This window comes from Calonectris borealis, chromosome 2 (genome assembly GCF_964195595.1).
Source record: "Calonectris borealis chromosome 2, bCalBor7.hap1.2, whole genome shotgun sequence".
In the NCBI taxonomy this organism is placed as follows: Eukaryota; Metazoa; Chordata; class Aves; order Procellariiformes; family Procellariidae; genus Calonectris; species Calonectris borealis.
In genome coordinates, this window is record NC_134313.1 from 77,798,626 (window position 1) to 77,818,601 (window position 19,976).

Genomic DNA, 19,976 nt, shown 5'->3' on the forward strand with positions numbered 1-19,976 from the left:
CCAGGACACTGAGTATGCTCCGGCACCACAGAGATTCTTCCTAGATGTGGATGAGTCAGTGTGGTGGTGTGTGTCTCTAAGGCTGCATGTTTTTCATACTTTGGGGAATGAGTTTCAGAACTCCAGTGGAACCAAAGGGGCTGAGAGAAGAGTGTATTTCAGAGCAACAGCGCAAAGCGAAAAAAGGGGGAGACCCAACCTTTTTCTTCTCTTTCATTTAGCAGGAGAGATGAAGAAATGGCTTCAGCAAAGCATGAGAATGAGGATATATTCATTGCCGCACAACTCCAGCAGACTTTGGCTGGCCTGGATGAAGATTTAGAAGGTAGGGAAGGAGATGCAGAGGCAAACTGTGCTCTCAGACATCTGTACATTTCTCGCTAAGATCACTGGGGACAACGCACAGGTCTAAGGCAGAATGCGGTCAACTCAAAGTGGCTGCTCTCCCTTTGCGTCTGGGGCAGCCACTCTTTACAGACTCGCACTGAATATTTTTCAAGCTGCTTATTGGGTTGTCATTGTATTTCGGTGTCTGCTACCAAAAAAAGATGAACAGTAGCTTAGGGACACATTTTATGGGCCAAATTTAGTGTAATTTCATTGACTTCAGTGAAGCTAAATCAGTTGTGAATTTAGCTCTGTGTTTAATGAACAATGCCTCTGTTTTGTATTTTATCATAATGAAGCGGGGAGGGGGGGACATTTTTGTACCCAATGCCTCCTCTACATTAGCAGACGTATTTTAAAGTTAAAAATCGAAAAACACGAAAAAAAAACGGTGGGAAGAGAGAAAATGTCATATTGTGCTCCTCTTTGTCCTACTGTGAATAAAAATATTTCTCTCTTAATGGTTTGTCACCAAATGATGTTGAATACTTTTTTAAAACTACCCATCCTTATTTCAGTACTTCTGCAGTGGACTTGATTCTGATTTAATTTCTGTGAGTTCTCAAACACTGCAATTTCTTAGCTTCTGTGTTGTAACCCTTGATTTATACCAGCAAATTTGAGAGGAGAGTTAAGCTTCTTGCACAATGAGGCTTCTGGAGTCACTGGTAAGGAAGGGTATGAAGAATGGAGAAAAAATACAAGTACTGTTTCTTTGTTTGCTTGCTGAAGGAAATCCTTCAGCCGGGCTGTTATTACTAATCAGGTCTGGGAAACATAATTTGGAGTTGCTCGCTGTTTCTCAGAAATGTTTCTCCTTTGGAGTCATGTGGTGAAATGTTTATCACTGAGAAAAGTTAGTCAAAGATAAGGTATGAACAATAGATTAAATTCTGCTTTCAGCTGCATTTGTATGTTTCCCACTGGCTGAAGCAGGAGGACTGCAGGAATATTTGGCTGATCGTAATCAGCAACCAGACAATAAAAAGGACCCAGATCTCTCCTTTTTTGTAATACAGGCATAAATATGTTCCTGATCGTTTTAGTGTAACTAAAATATCTGATCCACTTAAGCTTGTACTGGCTGTTTGTGTAATTTAAAGTCATATTGCCTAAATACTGTCTATATGTAATGTTGTATGTGTATTTTGCAGCAGTGGATGGTATAAGTAACTCTGACTCCGAGTACATCAATGAAGCGTTGAGCCCACATACAAGAAAAGTTGAGGCTGCCCAAGATGTTACCATTTCTGTTCCAATAACAGTCATAGATGATGCTCCAGAAGTCAGCACCTCTAACTCAGCTGGAAATCAAGAGTCAGAGATAAGGCTTTTGCAAAATATCTCAGCTGACTCTGTTAATACAGGAAGCTTTACAAATAAAAACAATGCAGGTTCCTTTGATAAGGAGCACACAGATGGTGGAGCTGTGTGCATATCCAGGGACGTAATACATCAGCAACCATCTGAAAACGAATTCAGTCACTTGCCTGTGGAACAGAGGAGAGATATGTTTGAATCTCTCACAGCCTCCTTTGAAAAAAGAAATGAAAAGAACTTAAGACTGGAGCCCCCCACCAAACATGGTGTGAAGTCTGAGGAATGTAAATCTAAGCTGACTCCATCTCACTCCAAGGCCACAACTGAAACCAGTACAGCAAAAGAGAAGATAAATCCATTTAATGAATGTAGTAACAGGGAAAGATCTCTGAAAAAAAGTAAATCAGAATTAGAAATCAAATGGCCACCAGCAAAAAAAACTGAAGTAGAAGAAGTCCCATCAACACCCACATGGTGTCATCGTGCCCAGAATTTAGGAACAAACTATGAACCTAAAATGGGTTTGACAACCTTTAAAGTCGTCCCTCCGAAACCTGAAGTAAAACATTTTGATAGAGGAGTTTCACTCTCCACTGGTGCCATTAAGATAGATGAACTAGGCAACCTTATAGGCCCAAACACTGGTGTCAGTAAGCACATACCAGGTACCTCTACTGATGAAAGTGAGGAAATTCGTCTTGGGAAAGTGAAGGCATTCTGGAGGTCAAGTTCTATGGAAAAGCAAAGCGATGACGCTGCTGAACATCTTCCTAAAAAATCAGCAGTCACCACAAACTCTAAGCCCTTTACTATGAAACATGAACACAAACCTGCAGCTCCAAAACCTGTAGCACCACAAACTGTTACTACCCAGGTAGCTGAAAGACAGTCTGAGAATGAAAGGACCAAACCGCCTCTTCCAGTTACACAGTCTCAGGTAACACCATTAGTGGCCCCAACCATTAATAAGGACAAGCTGGAGCTTCCATTTCTAAAGCCACATAGGAGAACTTCAAGTCAGTATGTTGCTTCTGCCATTGCAAGACACATCAATGTCACTACCTTTAAGTCTGACTCTATGGAATATCACGAGAAAGATGAAAATAAGCAACAGGCAGGAGAGCTTAAAACTGAAGCAGAAGTTTCACCAAAAAGATGTATTATTGTGGCCAAATATAGCCCTGTGGAAACAGAATCAGCAGAAACAAGAGAAACACTTTCAAGTATTTTTACTTGCAGTCAAAAAGCATCCCATAGGTTTACACCTGGTGATAACTCTGGCGTGGAAGACAAAGTAGTTAACATCAGGGCACCAAATCAAGCAACTCCTGCGAGTTTCTATAAAAAGAATGTCAGTGCCCCACTTACTAAATCCCCTTCAAAGGATAACAACAGTGCAGAAGATGATCCTGGCTTAAACTGCAAACAAAGTATAGCAGAGAAAAAGGCGCGTCTTTTGTTTGACCAGAAATGTGAGACTTTGACCCATACTAATTCAGCCCCATCTCTCAAATCTCCTGATCTCCAAGGAGTCCCATCCTCTTTCAGCTCGTCCTTGCGAGTCACTAAATGGCCTCCTGCTAACGGTGTACAAGTTAGTTCACTTAAAGCTTCACCTGAGCTAAATGGTGCAGCAGCAAATGCAGAGTCAGAACAGGAGGAGAAGCCTGATGATTCGGATATTAGCGCTATCGGTGAACTGGATGTTAATGTGCAGACCAATATTTTTGGACCAAAGAAGAAGTTCAAACCTATTGTCCAAAAACCAATTCCAAAAGACACGTCACTGCACAGTGCCCTAATGGAAGCCATTCAAACAGGAGGGGGAAAGGAGAAACTCAGAAAGGTAAAGTGGAGACATTTTTTAGCCTGTTCAGACTGCAGAGCCCTGTATTCACCCTGCCAGACACCAGAGGTTTTACAACTGGTACAGTTGCTGGTGAGCTGGAGTACACAAGGCAAAATACAGACCAAGACACTACTGCACTAGCTAGAAGAGGCAGAGGGTGCAGAGATACAGCATAAAGGAGAGGTTAGCCTAAGAGCCGAACCCGCATTTCAGCGTGTTATGTAAAAACAGGAACACACAGCATGGAGAAAACTTGTAAATACCTGCAATGAAAGAAAATAGCATTTTGTATTACTAGGTGATATGAGTTTGCTACTGACTTCATGCTCAGGGGATATAAGACTGCATCTGAAAGTACAGCATTACTGTCTACACGTATCCTTACCATTCAGTGTGAGTAAGGGTTGTAAAAGCAGGTCCGAAAGAAGACAGACTGATTAGTCTCCATAGCTTGCATTCTGGTGCAAGTGCCAAAAATATTTTTAATAGTGTTTCCAAACTATCTCTAAGTAAATATCTAATAACAATGTGAGGTTTATTCTTTTCATATTCTAGGTTTCAGACAGTGCACTAAATGGCAATCACAGGAAACCCTCATACGCTGAGCCAGAGAATGAGCGCTCAGCCCTACTAGCAGCTATTAGAGGCCACAGTGGCACCTCAAAGCTGAGAAAGGTAAGAAATCAAGATGGTAAGTTATCTTTTAAGTGCAGTCTGTTCCTACTGCGTGTTTTGAATAAACCCACAAACTAAACGTTGGGCTGCAAAGAGAGAAGTTGAAGGGGAAATAATATGACATAAGACCAGATCTGACTTAAGCAGATAGCATAGCGGGTCCGATCCTATCCTCTGCTATAAAACTTAACACTCTCTCAAATGGTGTGCTTTTAGCTGAGAAAGAAACACGTAGAAATCCAATTGAATTACAGGGAGTGTACATAGCAGACATCAAATATTCATCATTTTCACATTTAGGTGGGGTTTTTTTGAATATTAGGAGTATGCAGTTAGATTAATATATTTGCATTATCTACCACATGCATCCAGTCTCAGTTACCTGAAAACACACTAGGGCTTCTTCATGCATGCTGTTTATCTGTTAACATGAGCTGGTACATGCAAGTTGTGTGCAAGTAATTGATGTTGATCAACTTTCACCGCAGCAGGATGATTCCTTCTGTCTGAAAGATTTACCTAATCATTACAGCATCTCGTACTCCTAATAGCCAAAACCTGCATTGTTCTAGTCTTAGTTTTCACTCAGTTCAGTAATCCAGCCAAGGATATATATTTGGCAAGGAGGTTCCCATTTCCCTCGTGCAATGACTCAGGCCATTAGCACATATCCAGATAGCTGGCATTAGATAGAAAGAATCTCTTGCCTGTGTTAGGCAATTACTTCGTCCCTCAAATATCTTACTGCCCTTGCTGCGGGTACGGTACAGCTTCCCCTGAGCCTGAAAGCAGGACGTGCTAGGCAGCAGCCATCTTCATGCATTCTGCATTCATTGGGAATAAATGTAAATTTGTATAAAAGAGGCTCTGACAATGAAGTGGTGGTGTATTATCACAGAGACTTTTTGGAGTACTTTCCTCCAGCAGAGAGGCTTTTGCCATCATTTTAAGGGAAGTTGCCTAGAAACCGTATGCTTCTTTTTCACACCATGTCACCTGTGCTATTAAGGCACCATGTTTGTATGTGTACAGGGTGAGATATAGATGTACTATGATGAAAGGGCTGTCCCTTTCATGTTATCTCAAATGTTCATGTTTTATCTGACATGACAGTATTCCTATATAGTGTGTGTGTGTGTGTGTGCAGTGAAGGAATAGAATATAGGACCTCTCTGAATGTGGATTATTTGATGGGAGATCATTTTTCACTAGAGAAGTTTTGTGCCTCAGTTTCTCTGAGAAAGGAATGCTAATGCATCTGCTTGAAAACCTCCCATTTGGCACATGATACTGAATTTCCTAATAATCGCCAAATCATTGTAATTACTAACAATTTATCATGATTATAACTAATAATGTTGTTAACGGCAAAAATATTTGTTGAGACAGTAGATGGAAAAGCTGGCTTAGTCTGAAAGATTGCCTCCTCCCCCTGCGTTCATTTAACGTAGGATCAGTTTCCAAGCTGGTAATTTGTGCAGAAATTTTAGTTTCAGAAATTCCACAGAAACACGCTTGGAAAAGCAATCAATTGATCTTGTTCTCAGTGCTTTCACATAGTTCTCTCTGGTCCTATTTTTTGTTTGTTTGGGTTTTTTTGTATGGCTGGAAACTTCAGGTTTAATGGCATTTTTTTCAGTGAAGCCATGTCTGAGAGCTCAGATCTAGAAGAGCCTTCCTGTCATCTGGGATTATTTCTGTGCAGCCCAGGCACCAAAAAGTAATGAGATTCCTGGGTGGCTACTGCAGCCTTAATATATCTTCCTGATTCCAAAACCGTTGTGGTTGTTTCCAGATGAATACCAAGTCCAACTCTCTCTCTTACCTTACATGCCAAGAAGAGTTACAGGATGCTGGAGCTCACAGTAAATAAAGATTGAGTTTCTGAGACAGAGTCAATGCCAAATCTTTGATGCTGGTAGTCAGCCCAGCTGAGTGATGTGAGTGAGTAGTAACAGATGTTCAACTCCACGAGCAAACAAAAGTTCTATGTGTTTTACATCATTCAAGCAAAGTGAAATCGGGGTACTGAAAGTGCATCAAATGTCACGTAATTACAGTTTAGTCATGCTTGATATTAATTACCTCCTTTCAACTTCATCATGAGCAGATCTCCTCATTGGCCTCCGAAGAGCTGCAGAGTTTTAGGAATGCAGAACTGTCCTTGCAGAAGGCAGAAGACCCTCAGGAAGAGAAGCTTTGTATCCCACCTGCCCCTGCCCAGCCGCCACCACCACCTCCCACTCGGCTGTCAGCAGCAACTCCTAAATCCTCTGCCACGGCTACAGGTAACCCTGAGGAGGCAAGGCAAGCCCTAATGGAGGCCATTCGCTCTGGTGCTGGAGCAGCAAAGTTAAGAAAGGTAAATGTACTTTTATATTTTATTGTGGCTGAAACAACCTAGGCTTGCTGTGCTTTGAGAGCCATTTATAAGCTGTTCTAGCCATACATTTCTTTCTTCCATCAGAAGAAGGTACATGCACTGTATCCTCTAACTGAATCAAAGATCAGGAGTGTATTTCAAACCTTTGAACAGCTATTAAAACATACTACTAAGACTAAAACATGCCTGTGCATGTGTGAAACCACATGAATGGTCAATATTTTTCTTTTTCAAAGAGAATATCAAGAGCATGAATATCATTTCAGAAAGCGTTGTCATGCCCTTTTCATTCTTGTGAATCTGAGATAATAGTGGATGTCCTTTAGACAAGGTGAACCTAAGAAAGACAGATATGAGACCCTGAAGCAAATGTAGAGGTAAGTATTCTCTCCTAATTTCAGCAGTGTGCCCTAGACCTTGATTCCCCAACACTTACACCTTGGTCGCATGTGCTGAGAGCTGTCAGTAAAACTGTGGGGTCGTTTTAATGTCTGTCTGAACTTTATTAATTGGATGATGTGTGTTTCATTTCTGTGGTTAGCTATGGGTCAGTCAACTCCCAGATGGATAAATGCTCAGTTGCCTGGGTGTGATTTTTGGAGTAAGTTCACTTATCTCTTAGATCAAAATTTGTTCTTCCTAACGTCAAGTTACACTGCATTTCTTGGTAAAGAGAAGCAGATCAATTGGCCTGAGCGGAGCCATCCCAATATTACACTGCAGTATCCAAGAATAGACTTTGATCCAAGGACTTTAGGGAATGTACAAAAGCAGATGTAGTTTTCCCAACATGTGATTTAGCTGATGCCAATCATAAATGTGTAAATAGGCTTTAACCTTGCTTACTTGTCCTCTTTAAAATAATTCAAAAAATACGATCAAATTTTAACATTAAAAAGTAGCCCAAAAAATCTTGTTTCTGATAAACCAGAAATTCCACAGAATCATACAAACGGCACAAATAAATCAGTGTTTCAGGGAACTTTACATCTGATGCAAACAGAAATCTGGATGTGCAGTTATTTTGCATGTGCAAAATTACATCCATATTATGCATACTATTACGAGGTGTGGCTGAGGTCACTTAGTTTGTTCAGCTTGGAGAAGGCTGAGGGGTGACCTCATCGCAGTCTACACCTTCCTCAAGGAGGGCAGTGGAGGGATAGGGGCCGATCTCCTCTCTCTGGTTTCCAGCGACTGGACACGAGGAAATGGAATGAAGCTGCGTGAGGGGAAGTTGAAGTTCAGATGGGACGTTAGGAAAAGGTTCTTCACTGAGAGGGCGGTTGGTCACTGGAACAGGCTCCCCAGGGAAGCGGTCATGGCACCAAACCTGTCAGAGTTCAAGGAGCGTCTGGACGACACTCTTAGTCATATGGTTTAGTTTTAGGTAGTCCTGTGAGGAGCGGGGAGTTGGACTCAATGTTCTTTATGGGTCCTTTCTAATTCAAGATACTCTATGCTTCTATGATTCTAAGACTACAAATTGTGAAGAAATAATACTCCAGATCAGGCCTTTATTTCCCCACTTTACCAATTTACAGAAAATAGGGGATTTGGATATTCAAGAATACTGCATGCAGTTGTTTTCTAGATCTTTCCAAATTCTTTGTTCTTCCAACTACATTACTCTTGCAAAAGCCTCTGAGGGGACCCATAGCTCTACTCATTAAAGCAAGTCTTTATCATATCCTTGGGGATTTATTTCAAAACAGTTGGCTAGCCAGTGCAGACTGTGAAAGTAAGCTTGATATACTGATGTATTCTGCTAAATACTGTGCCTGTCTTCTTTCATTTTCAAGACAGAGTAATTTTTGGTAGTTTTGACATTGGATGACAGAAGAGTACATCTCTTACTATATAGATTTTTATGCAAATAAAAGAGAGCAGCGTTTTGTCCAAGACAGAGTATGATTTTGTTATTATTGTGCTGTCCTTCATGATACTGGATATGCAAGCTGAGTCTTGTATATGCCAGAGACATCATATCACTGACATCTGAGATCTCATGCCCTTGATCACTGATAAAAGTAAAAATGTTGCCAGATTTCTCAAAGAGTTTCTATCCAGTGCATATTAATATCTCTCCTAGCTTGCTGCATTAAATGAGAGCCTGTCGTGGTTTAACCCCAGCCAGCAAAAATAAACGCCACGCAGCCGCTCGATCACCCCCCCCCCCCGGTGGGATGGGGGAGAGAATTGGGAGGGCACAAGTAGGAAAGCTCCCGGGTTGAGATAAAAACAGTTTAATAATTGAAATAAAACTAAGTAGAACAGTAATAATAACAGTGAGAACAACAACAATAACAGAATACACAAAGCAGGCAATGCACAACAGAACCGCTCACCGACCGCCGACCGCGTGTCACGAACGGGGCGCGAGCCCCCCCACACACCTGGTTTTTATCCTGAGCATGATGTCCCATGGTATAGAATACCCCATTGGCCAGCTGGGTCCACCACCCCGGCTGTGCTCCCCCCTCCCGGTGCAAGCATCACCCAGCAACAGCCAAAGCATCAATGGGCCATCAACGCTCCTTTCACACCGAACCCAAAACACAGCACACCCCCCAGGCTACTGGGAAGAAAGTTAACCCTGTCCCAGCTGGAACCAGGACAGAGCCGAATTCTGATCCTTCCCTGCAGTTGGACAACTTGTGACAGCAAAAGTTGAACTGGTAGAGGAGAACATATGATAGCTGCATGTCAGAGTTTTCTTCCTTAACAGCTGAAGAACATGTCTCCGAGGAGCATTGAGTTTTTGGTAGACAGTGGCTGGCAGGTGGTTTTGTGCCAGGACAGAAACAAGCTTTTTTCTTTGTTTTGCTTCCTCTGTCAAAGATCTATCATGTCATGATTTGGAGGTGTGAGCAGAGAGCCATTTTTGACTTCGCTTTCTAGAAGATTTTGGTTGCCGCTAGACAGCAGAGTAGGTAGTTCAGCTCCGTAATTGTGTCTGTTTCTCTTCTATTGTCTTCTCGAAGTTTGCTGGAACAAGGGCTTCTGGTGGTGAAGTCATCTATTTAGCTAATATTGTGGGGAACTGGGAAGCATACTTATGTATGGCTCAGTTTGTGCTTATTTATGAGGGGTTATTTGCAATGGAAGTAGATCAAACGGGGCTGTCAGGGGAACCAAACATAAAAAGCAACCAATTGCCTAGATAAGGAGCATCCCAAGAAACATTTGAGCTCTATTAATATCTGTAAAAAGGCAACTCCTCCACTCCACCCCTGATTACACAGCTGTTTGCTAAAGTCATGAACTTTAATGTTAAAAGATCCACTATGCAGGAAGGGAGGAGAGAACTTGCTGCAGGCTGACCCTGCCTTGCTGAGAGTCAGGGTCTGCACCACACAGGCTGTAACTGGGTCACCCAAAACAAACCAGAGCAAAAATAGGTACTTGAGGGAAATGCCAAGTATAGGTAAGACAGTATGCGCATAGGTCTCCTGGCTGTTCTTTAATCCATTTCTTGGAGTACTGTGCCTGCTTTGGCAAATAAATCATACTTTGTTTTGAAGAAACAGCTTCTGTTTTATTGCACACTGTTGCTGTCCACAGACTCCCGAAGGAAAACTCTTGTGGATGCCAAGCCCAGTTGGGCCTGCTCAGTAAAATGGTTCATCCCCAGTGCAGTGCAGTTCAGAGACCTGCCAGAAAGTGGTTAGGCTGCAGAGCCTACCCAAAGGGAACGGAGATGCAGACGTGTTACTGGAAAGGGGTGAACTTACCAAACTGGAAAAGGCCTGACAACGTGCAGGAAGTAACCTTTTCCCTCAGTTTTCAAAATGGTCTGTCCAGGAACCTGGCAGGTGTTTAACACGTCCGTGAGTACAACAGCAAGTATAACAGCAAGTCAGGGAGATGGCGTCAAGTAAGGCCACAAGCCAGGATGGCTGACCTAGTGCCTTTGGCAGTTAATTGTCTTGAGAAATGAACACGTCTCACTAGTGAGAAGCCTGCTTCCCAGCCGTGCGGTCTGCCTCCTGTACAAAGGAGAGTCAGTTGATCCAGGAAATAAACAGCTGATCTGAGACCAAATTTTGGCTAATTCTGGTGAGCAAAACGCAGGTCATAGAGCTGTACCGTTTGAGCTTCTGGTGTTAAAAGTGAACTCGTGTTTTCCTTAAATTGTATCAAGCAACTTTTGTCACAATTCCACATACTTAAGATCTTTATGTTTAGTTTTTGCTTTCTATTTCTATCTCAGAAAATGCAAAATAACCTAGCTAGATTTCTGAAATTATGTATACCGTTGCATGTGTGTTTTTGTGTCTGTGCAACTTGCCTTGGGATTCACCATGATTATCTGTGGAAAAAAACATAACTACGCATGCAAATAACCCACTAGATGTCTAGCTGTAGGTATAGTTGCAGCACAAGCCCATGCAGGATTGAAAATCTTACCCAACAAAGAGAAGCTATAAAAGTTGCCTTAGCTTATATGCCATCTGCTCCTTTTAGGTAGAGTTGCACCCAGGGATTTGGTGGAAATATTGCAGGGGAATTTGCCTGCACAAGGTGGGGAAGGCAAGTTGTACATCTGAAGAACAGGCTTTTGCTCGTGGTAAAATGATTGCTGTAGACCACTTTTTAATGGTACGTGCAAGAGAGATTCTACAGATGTCACGTGTTTTCCAGTAAAGATTGGAGCTGCATCTAAGCAGCCTTTTCTGTTTGCTCGCTGCGATTTTAAAAATTAATTTGGCTCCATCACAGTATCCACAAGCGTTCATGCCAGTATTTGGCATCGGCATTTAGTCACATAAGCTCTTGATACGTGCCGTGTATCATTCTATTGGCAATCAAAGGAGCCAGGTAAGGTAGTTACTGCACCAATTACAATGAGTCCCTGGTATATGCTGGGATAATTTGAAGTCGGTTGCCAACAAGTAATGCATCGATCTGAATTATGACACATTGAGTGCCTTCTAGGAAGCATGGCCTAGTTCCATACCTTTATGTCAAGCAGTGGACTATTCTTCTCACGTAATCAGAGATATATAATTGTGAATGAAGAAATACTATTTCTTATCATCAGTGTCTGTGGGTGCAATGACAGAGATTACAGACTCAAAGCCGCTGTTGATGTTGGCATTGGTATGCTGGAAATGGGGTAGGAGGATCCACTAAAAGGTTGGCCGAGCTTGATAAATACAGGTAGTCAAATGAGCCTATAAAGTGATTCTAGTTCCCATGCACAGTGAAAGGCAGTTGTTTGCATGCTGTTACTCTATTTGAATTGAAAGATAAAATTTATTTTGAACTCTTCACCTTGCTAATAATTTGTACCGTGACCTATTTTTTTCCCCAAGAATAACGCTTCTGCTGTGGATGCTAAAGCCAAAATGGAAGGTTTAGGCTTGATCAAATACATTATTCCTGTTTAGTTTTCGTGATGACCTTAATGTATATCTCTCTGGTAGAATCAAAGCTCAGTAACTGTGATTTTGGAAGAGCACCCCAGCGTACCTATTTAAAATTAAGCATATGCTTAGATGACCTGGGGAAGATAAGTATTTGTTGAAGTATTTTCCTGAATCAAAGCCGTCGGGGGTTTCCTTCATTCAATCGGGAAGCAAAGTACTCATCAATTGATTTTTATGATCGGTGACAGCTAACCGATACTGAATAGATTTTGACTGTCAGATATTGCGTACTTGCAGCCTGGGTTTCTGTTCGTTCCACAAAATGAAGGAAGTTGACAGAAAAATACATCACTTATGTTCCAGTAATCATGTAACTGCAACCGTAATACCTAAGGATGTGTGAGCTGTGGGATTTTTAGGGAAGGATAACACCTTTCATTAGACCAACTGATAGAGCTAGAAAAAGCAGATAAGCTTTAAGTAAGCTCAAGGAGCTGATGAAGAGACTAAGCTTGAAAACAGCCCCACAGGAGAATGTTTGGTTAACAATGTCAACAGTTGGAGGTTTAAAAATAGCTTGAATGATCATGTGCTTTTCTTTGTTATAGGTCCCTCTGCTCGTTTGAATCATGTATAAAGAACAGGTAATGGGAAAATCTAACCCCGTATGCACCCATAATCATCATTCAAGGTCTGAAGTGGCAAAAAAATCAAGAAGTTTAGCTTCTTCTCTTGTCTACAAGCCAAAATAAGTTGTAATTAATTTTCTGTGTGTTCCTGCATAATGGTTCTAAGGGGAAAATATGTTGCTCTGCCGTAAAGCTTCTGTGCCAAGGAATTGTGTTTTGCCTCTGAATATTTAAGGTTGCCAATAAACTATTCTTGTTGGCAGGTTAATAAGAATATAAACACTGTGCAGTCCTGTGTTAATACTTACTTGTGTTTATAGGCAAAATTAAAAGACTTTGCTAGCTGTCTGAAAAGTAATACTCACTTGAAGTTGTTAAAAGTATGTAACTATTTCAAACTATTTACTTGCTTCTTATTTGACTTGGAAAAGGGCTGTAAGCGATTAGGGTGAAAACCAGAATAAAAACCTATAAAAAACAATCACAAGAAAAAAGTTATGGTACATTATGAAGGACCTAAATTGTCATATGCTGGAGTCATTGGTTTTTAAAATTAGATGAACTTTGTATCTCTGGTGGAGCTCTGAGACAGCAGGCAATCAATAATGAATGTGAGACAGTATCTATTGAAAAAATTGTTACTTATGGGATATGATGTATAGAATGCTAATATGCAGAGATATACTGAACCCTAGTAACATTCATGGCACTTCAAAAATATTGAGACACCTTAAAGGATCTCTATTTGCAACAGATTGTGAAGGTTATAAATAAGATTCAGAGTACTGCATAGAGGTCCAAGATTTAAAATTCATTCCTGCACTGCAGAATGAAGTGAAGCTTGTTTGTATCAGTAACCAGGACTTTTGTCATCTCTTGTTCAGGTCATGCATAAGTTGGCCCTTTGTTTCCAATTCGTGTGGCTGTTGTATGTTGTCTCGTGAGTATTTATAGCGGCACCTTTTTCAAATGTTAACTACTTCGGTAGTTGTTGTACATATTTTGAAAATATTTTGTTAAATTGATTAACTTAAAAAGGAAGAATGAAAATGGTTTTTCACATTTCCTATATTGTAATGAAACTGAAGAAGAGGAAGTTTGTACATTTACATTTTTATAATCACAGACCGGAGTGATGGCGGATCCTTTTTTTTTGGAGCTGAAATTTAAAATGTATAGCTATGTAATGTTGAAAGCACGAGAATATTTAGCCATCTGCATTTAATGTGACTATATATTATATATTGTACAATACTGATGTCTGTTAGTGCCACGAATAAAGACAAAATCAAAACCTGACATGGCTTGAAAGACTTGTTTTGCCAAATGTTTTTCATTTACAGAAAGAAATTAGAACTAGAGATAGACTTAAGCAAACCAGTATTCTGTGTTTGATATCTCGGTCTAATACAAAATGTCTCAAGCCAGGAAAGGGCTCACAACTAATAATCTGGGAACACAGTAGAAATCACCAACTAGAATCAAGATGTCAGAGTTATATACATTTCGATAATAATGCAGTACTGATAATGATCCAGTTCCTCATTAGGGAAGCTAATATATTCAGAACTAAGGTTCTCTGTCACACCCTAGGATAAATGAGATCACCTTTGTTGACTGGTTAGCCTTCTTTTGCCTTAAGAGTCTTCTCAGGATGCTTTAGATCAGAAATACTAACATGTTAAAAATGCTATCGCAGGAAGGGATTCAGTCACTCATAAGCTGGAATGCTGTAGGCAGTCCCACCAGCAGCGAACACAGCTTCCTTGGTTAGGTGCTCTAAGACAGACTTCAGTGCAGGTCTCCTTCTTGTCCTTCGCGTTGCCTGAAGGCCCTGGGTCTGTAGCCCCTCCCGACGAGCGCCTCTTCAGTGTGGTAGGTTGTATGGGTACGTACTTTTCAATGTAAGGGATCCAGAACTGGATTTTGAGATAAGAAGATCCTCCAGGTTTTGTGATGCAAAGGTTCTGGGTCTGGGTGCTGGCACTGCATATAGCTAAAGTTTATAAAAGAGTTATTCATGGATAAACTTCTGAGTATTGAATTCCCATGGGTAAAAAAAATAAGATTAAGAACAGCTGCAAGATGAGATGTCACCTTCATTGTGACAGCAAAAAAATTACGAAAAATCCTGCTAGCTCAGTCACAGCTCAAGCTGAAAATGGAGGGGGAGTTCAGCTGTCTACAGTAGGAAGCTAGACTGGGTGTGCGTTCCCTTCTCATGTTGATAGGAGCTGTGTATGCTCTTACATTGTCATCCAGGTGCTGTTGAATTCCTGGTAGCAGCTCAATTTAACCCTAGATGAATGGAACTTTAAATATAAACCTATTTTCAATGAAGTCTAGTTATAGGCATAACCCTTCCATATAACAACTTTATATTAATGCTTTTAGCAGTCTTCATTTGGGAAGTAAACATGCGTCAGTGTTTTAGTGCATATCAGGCACGTGCTTTGGGAGCTCTTCACCCCATCATCCCCTCTTCTACCCTGCTTCAGGACTAGGGAACTGGGTTCCTGCTCAATGAAATTAATTCAGGAGACGCGCTCCAGCACAAATTGGCATTCAGTCCGTGGAACCATACTGGAGCTTGTCCTAAGTTAAAAGAAAAACCCTGTGTCATGGTTTAACCCCGGCTGGCAACTAAGCCCCACGCAGCCGCTCGCTCACTCCCCCCAGGTGGGATGGTGGAGAGAATTGGAAGAGTAAAAGTGAGAAAACTCGTGGGTTGAGATAAAGACAGTTTAATAGGGAAAGCAAAAGCCGCGCACGCAAGCAAAGCAAAACAAGGAATTCATTCACTGCTTCCCATGGGCAGGCAGGTGTTCAGCCATCTCCAGGAAAGCAGGGCTCCATCACGTGTAACAGTTACTTGGGAAGACAAACGTCATCACTCCGAATGTCCCCCCCTTCCTTTTTCTTCCCCCAGCCTTATATGCTGAGCATGACGTCCTATGGTATGGGATATCCCTTTGGTCAGCTGGGCAATCTGCAGGCTGGTTTTTTTGAAGGACTGAAAGAACGACAGTGAGCTCCCCTTTTCCGCAGTGTATCTCTCAGCCTAGATTTTCCCCACATACTCTTTCTTACCTCAGTTCAACCAGAGGAAGGAGTCTGATATATGCCTGATTCATCTGGTCCTTTATATTCTCTTTTTGAGTAAGATACTCAAATGAGGTGAAAAATGGGAAATTTCACCACGGCAATTGAATGGAAAATTTGGATTTGGTATCTTCATTCCTTGTACAGGTATAAATCAATGTTCAGGGCTTAGAGAAATCTAGTCTCGTGTCTCAAATAAAATTTGTAGGTCTCCCCTCTCCTTTTTTACATGTTTTTATTAACTTTTTTTTTCACTGAGCTCAGAATACTATTCAACCATAAAGCCAGCATTAAATCGCTCTGATTAGATATTTAATTTTAAATAATATTGGCTGTCTGCATGAGCTATTTGACTTACGGGACTTCATTATAGATTCTTTTTTCTTGTACAGACAGCCTGGTAACGCTGGTCGTGCAAAGTATTGGACCAAAAGACCTTTTGACATGCACATCAATCTGCAGAGTTTCGAACATGGCAGGATTCAACTTCCCTAGCTCATACAAGTGATTTGCACAATTTATGCTACATTTACTACAGCCAAAAATTGGCACTTCATCCGTGTGTAGGAAGAAGGAAGGGAATGAGAGATGCGTTTATGAAACAATGGAAAATGCCACCCCGAGATAGTTTGTGATGTTTTTCCTCTCCAGAAAAGAAAGAGGCAGTTCTGTTGTTTGGTGCTGCTTAGCGCTAAGCACGTGGTTTAATTTGAATGCAAAAATCTGCACAAATCTTGATTTGAGTCAGTTTGAAAGAAATGTTCATAAACTGGTTCTTTGTTGATGCAATACGAAAAATAGTTGTCTTCTACAACAGCTAATGAGCAACTTTTACATATTTATAGTATTTGTGTGTATTGTTTCTCTACTCATCGCTAATCCTTTCTTGAGTTACATGTGCATTATGTGTACCAGCATGCTTTGCCTCTGAGACTTCTGTTAAGATTTCTGAGACTATTCCTATTCTTACTCCATTTGTTGCTGTTGAGCACACACAATAAAATATGCTATACTCCTGCTATAGCTATAGCTGCCATAATGGTTGCATTTCCCCACTTGCAGGAAATGACCTTTGCAATGGCAGAGTTCCTCTATTAAAGACAAAATGAAAAAAAGAAATTCCTGATTTTTCAGTAATGTTCACCTGGATTTGGTACAACATTCTTCCGATCTGCTTTTCTTCTTGTTGCTGAGTAGGGTGTGGAGTTTGATTCATTGATGGTATCTTCATTTGGCTGGAGAAAGTTTCCATGTAGTTGAATTCCCAGGGTTGTTCATCAAAGTATGCTAAGATGGATGAACCTTCCTAAGAGCAAAAAGGTACTTTTTTTTCGTTATTGTTACTAAATATTAGTAAGTATTTGCTAAAGAAATATAATTTGGTTAAGTACTAACAGCCTACATGATGCTGCACCACATATAAAAGTCACTTTCGTGTTTGTCTACCAATTTGAGGATTTTTTTGATTCTTGTTTAAACATTTTTCTGATTTGTTGCAATATTGAAGACTCTTTAAAAAGAGAGATAAATTAGAACTACTTAACGGGAATATTGCATGTTTTTCACATTGAAGGAATTTAAGAACAAGCTCAGATCCATTGTCTGTTCCCTCCCATCGCTCACGCCGCATGTACGGGAGCGTGTGCGCACACACACACACACAGAGTCTCCTTCATCATTTCAGGAAGTCGGGAATAGTTAAAAAAGCATCTTTACCATGGGATCCTTTACCATTTTTAACAGTACCTTTTTTTGTCCTGTAAAATAGGAACTTTCAGGAAGGGACTAAGTTTTGATGCAGTCACAACAGCCGTACGCAGTCACTGCCGGAAGCAGTGTCAAATCCAGCTCCAGATAATGCTGTCTTCAGCCATTTTCTTTTCCTTTTGCTTTTTTTCTTCTTTACTTTTTTGTCTATAGACTGTTAAAACCATGTACATGCCATGTCTCTTTTCTGAGCTCTTTATTGTGCTCGAAGCCCTAAAAGTCTCCCCCTGAACAAAGCATAGTGTTGTTGCAGTTGAACATCAGACGACAGAGGACGTTATTCATACACAGACACCACTGTCCAGTTTGCAATTCAGGAGCTGAAAAAGGAAACGTTACTGAAAGAACAAGGCTGTGGAACATCATTGTCTTCTACATCGTAACCTGTGTTTGCTGCAATAGGAACAAAGCAAGCACAGAGCAAATATCCATGGGTTTCCTTTGTCTGGTTTCATGCATTCAACAGAGGAGTTTCTGTCAGAAGCACTGGGATCTGTCCCTTGTAGTGCTTGGCACGGGGAAGTGGGTCACAGCTGGAGGGTTCTTCTGGTTTGGGCGGTACCACTGATCGGTGGTGTCACTTTTTTTTTTTTTTTTTTGCCTTGCAATAAACCAAAACGTGGTTTGATTCACCCAGTACTCAAGATGGCAAACCGAGTGCTTCCGCTATGGCGATGAGCAAAGGCTCTTCAGGTGAATGGCAGTCGAGGTGGAGAGCGATTCATGGTTTAGCCTTTGCGCAACTACAGTACCCAGGTCCCGGGAGCCGTTAGCCCGCGCAGTTTCATCTCCGTCTTGAACCAGAGGTAATGGTAAGGGGAGAGGGAAATGGATGCGTCTGCCCTCTGAGGGAACCTGGGAGCGAGGCACGTGTAACCCAAAGAGCTGCAGCCCTCCCTTCCGCAGCGACACCTGACAGTGCAAACGACATACAGGAGGCACCTCGGTAAGCAGTAGGTCCACCAAAACTACTGATACTTTTGGATTTTGGAAGTCACCAAAGAGATCCTGAGACGGCAAGTATCTCTGCTAATACAGCGACATGTTTGGTTAACGTGCTCAAGACCAGACTCAGCTGTCCCCACTGTAGACCCTTTGCTGATAAAATCCAGCCCTCAGTCAGCCGAGGTGGTGGGTGTACCCGGCGCGTTCCCTAACCAGCCGACCCTGAGCACAGAGCAGTGGTTTGGCTGCCTGCACAGTGCCTGTCCCCTCGTTCATTAGCCTCACTGCTAGTGTTCCAAACTTTCCAGCTTGTGGAAGGAACTGTCAAAGGCAATTTGCAGATAGCCAGTGCTGCAGAAGCGCTAAGAGTTATATTTTTATGTGTTGATGAATAATTTAGCAACAATTCTGTGTTACGTAAAATGACTGCTTTACTGCTGCTGGGGCCAGCGTTCGTACAAAGTGTTCTTCTAAGCCCAGTTATACAAGTTAAAGCTTGCTAGTTTTATCCTATGCATCTGTCATTAGACAGAATTTTTCCAGGTTCAAACTGGGAATCGGAGCAGGTCTTTCATTCCAGGAGAGGGCCATTCCCCTTCCTCATTCTCTTTCATAGTCGTGATCATCCTACCTATTTTCCAAATAGTCAGTTTTGCACTGGGTTGCATGTTATCAATTAGTGCCAGTTTTCTCCACAGTGAAGGATGCTGTGTAATGTTTTTCCATATAAACGCCATGGAAATCATCCATCCCCATAGACCTTTGCTTTATATTAAGGAGCAAGCTAAGACACCATTTCCATGCAGAGCAGCCACAGGTTTCATGCCCCTGCCCTGTGGCTGAAGCCTCTGTGCTTAGTGGGCAGGGGGCAGAGAATATGGAGAGATTTGGATATATCTTGTTTTCGTTTCAGGTTGAAGTTGTTCCTTTGAGATTCTACCTCTTCTGTGCTCAGAGGGGGATTAAAAGATTAGGGAATGAAAACAAAGAGCAATATTATTGCCACCCAAAAGCATGCTTGTAAGGATAAAGTGAGACTGAAAAGCTGCAGTAATTCAACACCAGGACACATCCAGAAGTGGAGAAACTCACGGGTTTCCTTAGGACTCTGCATCTCAGCTACGGCTTCTGCCGTATTCTACAAGTGTTGCCAAGAGATGCTTAGTTGAAAATGCAAATATGTTCAAGGCTGAAGGATCAAAGAGCAATTAAATTAAAAACTGCTGACAGGTCAATCTTAATAGTCATTTCCATGCTGAAATAAGTCAATAAATCTTAGCTTGCAATAAATCTTACCACATAAAGGTGGGCTTGCATAACAGGAAAATGTAGTAAAATATAGCAATATATTTTATGCAAATGCTTTTTAAAAGTAATGAGTAGCATGTTTTATTCATCTTGTCCTGGCATCAAAGCGGTCAAGAAGATGTTGGACTTCTGGAATGGGTTAATCCTTTGCAGCAGCGGTATGCTGAGCAGGCAGAACGTCTTCTATTTATATTACTATTTACTTATATTTGTAAATACAAGCCTTAATTGAGCTCCCG

The 19,976-nt window shown here is 41.3% G+C and overlaps 1 protein-coding gene across 1 annotated transcript in view; it reads left to right on the forward strand.

Moving 5' to 3' along the window:
* The window catches only part of COBL (cordon-bleu WH2 repeat protein), a 167,126-nt gene extending 153,212 nt beyond the window's left edge, over positions 1-13,914 (forward strand). Inside the window, exons 13-17 of the mRNA XM_075142377.1 lie at positions 222-325; positions 1,542-3,553; positions 4,112-4,231; positions 6,342-6,593; positions 12,595-13,914. Coding sequence (XP_074998478.1) covers positions 222-325; positions 1,542-3,553; positions 4,112-4,231; positions 6,342-6,593; positions 12,595-12,612 — 2,506 coding nt within the window. The 3' untranslated portion in view covers positions 12,613-13,914. The remainder of the gene's footprint in view (positions 1-221; positions 326-1,541; positions 3,554-4,111; positions 4,232-6,341; positions 6,594-12,594) is intronic.
* The last annotated feature ends 6,062 nt before the right edge of the window (positions 13,915-19,976 follow it).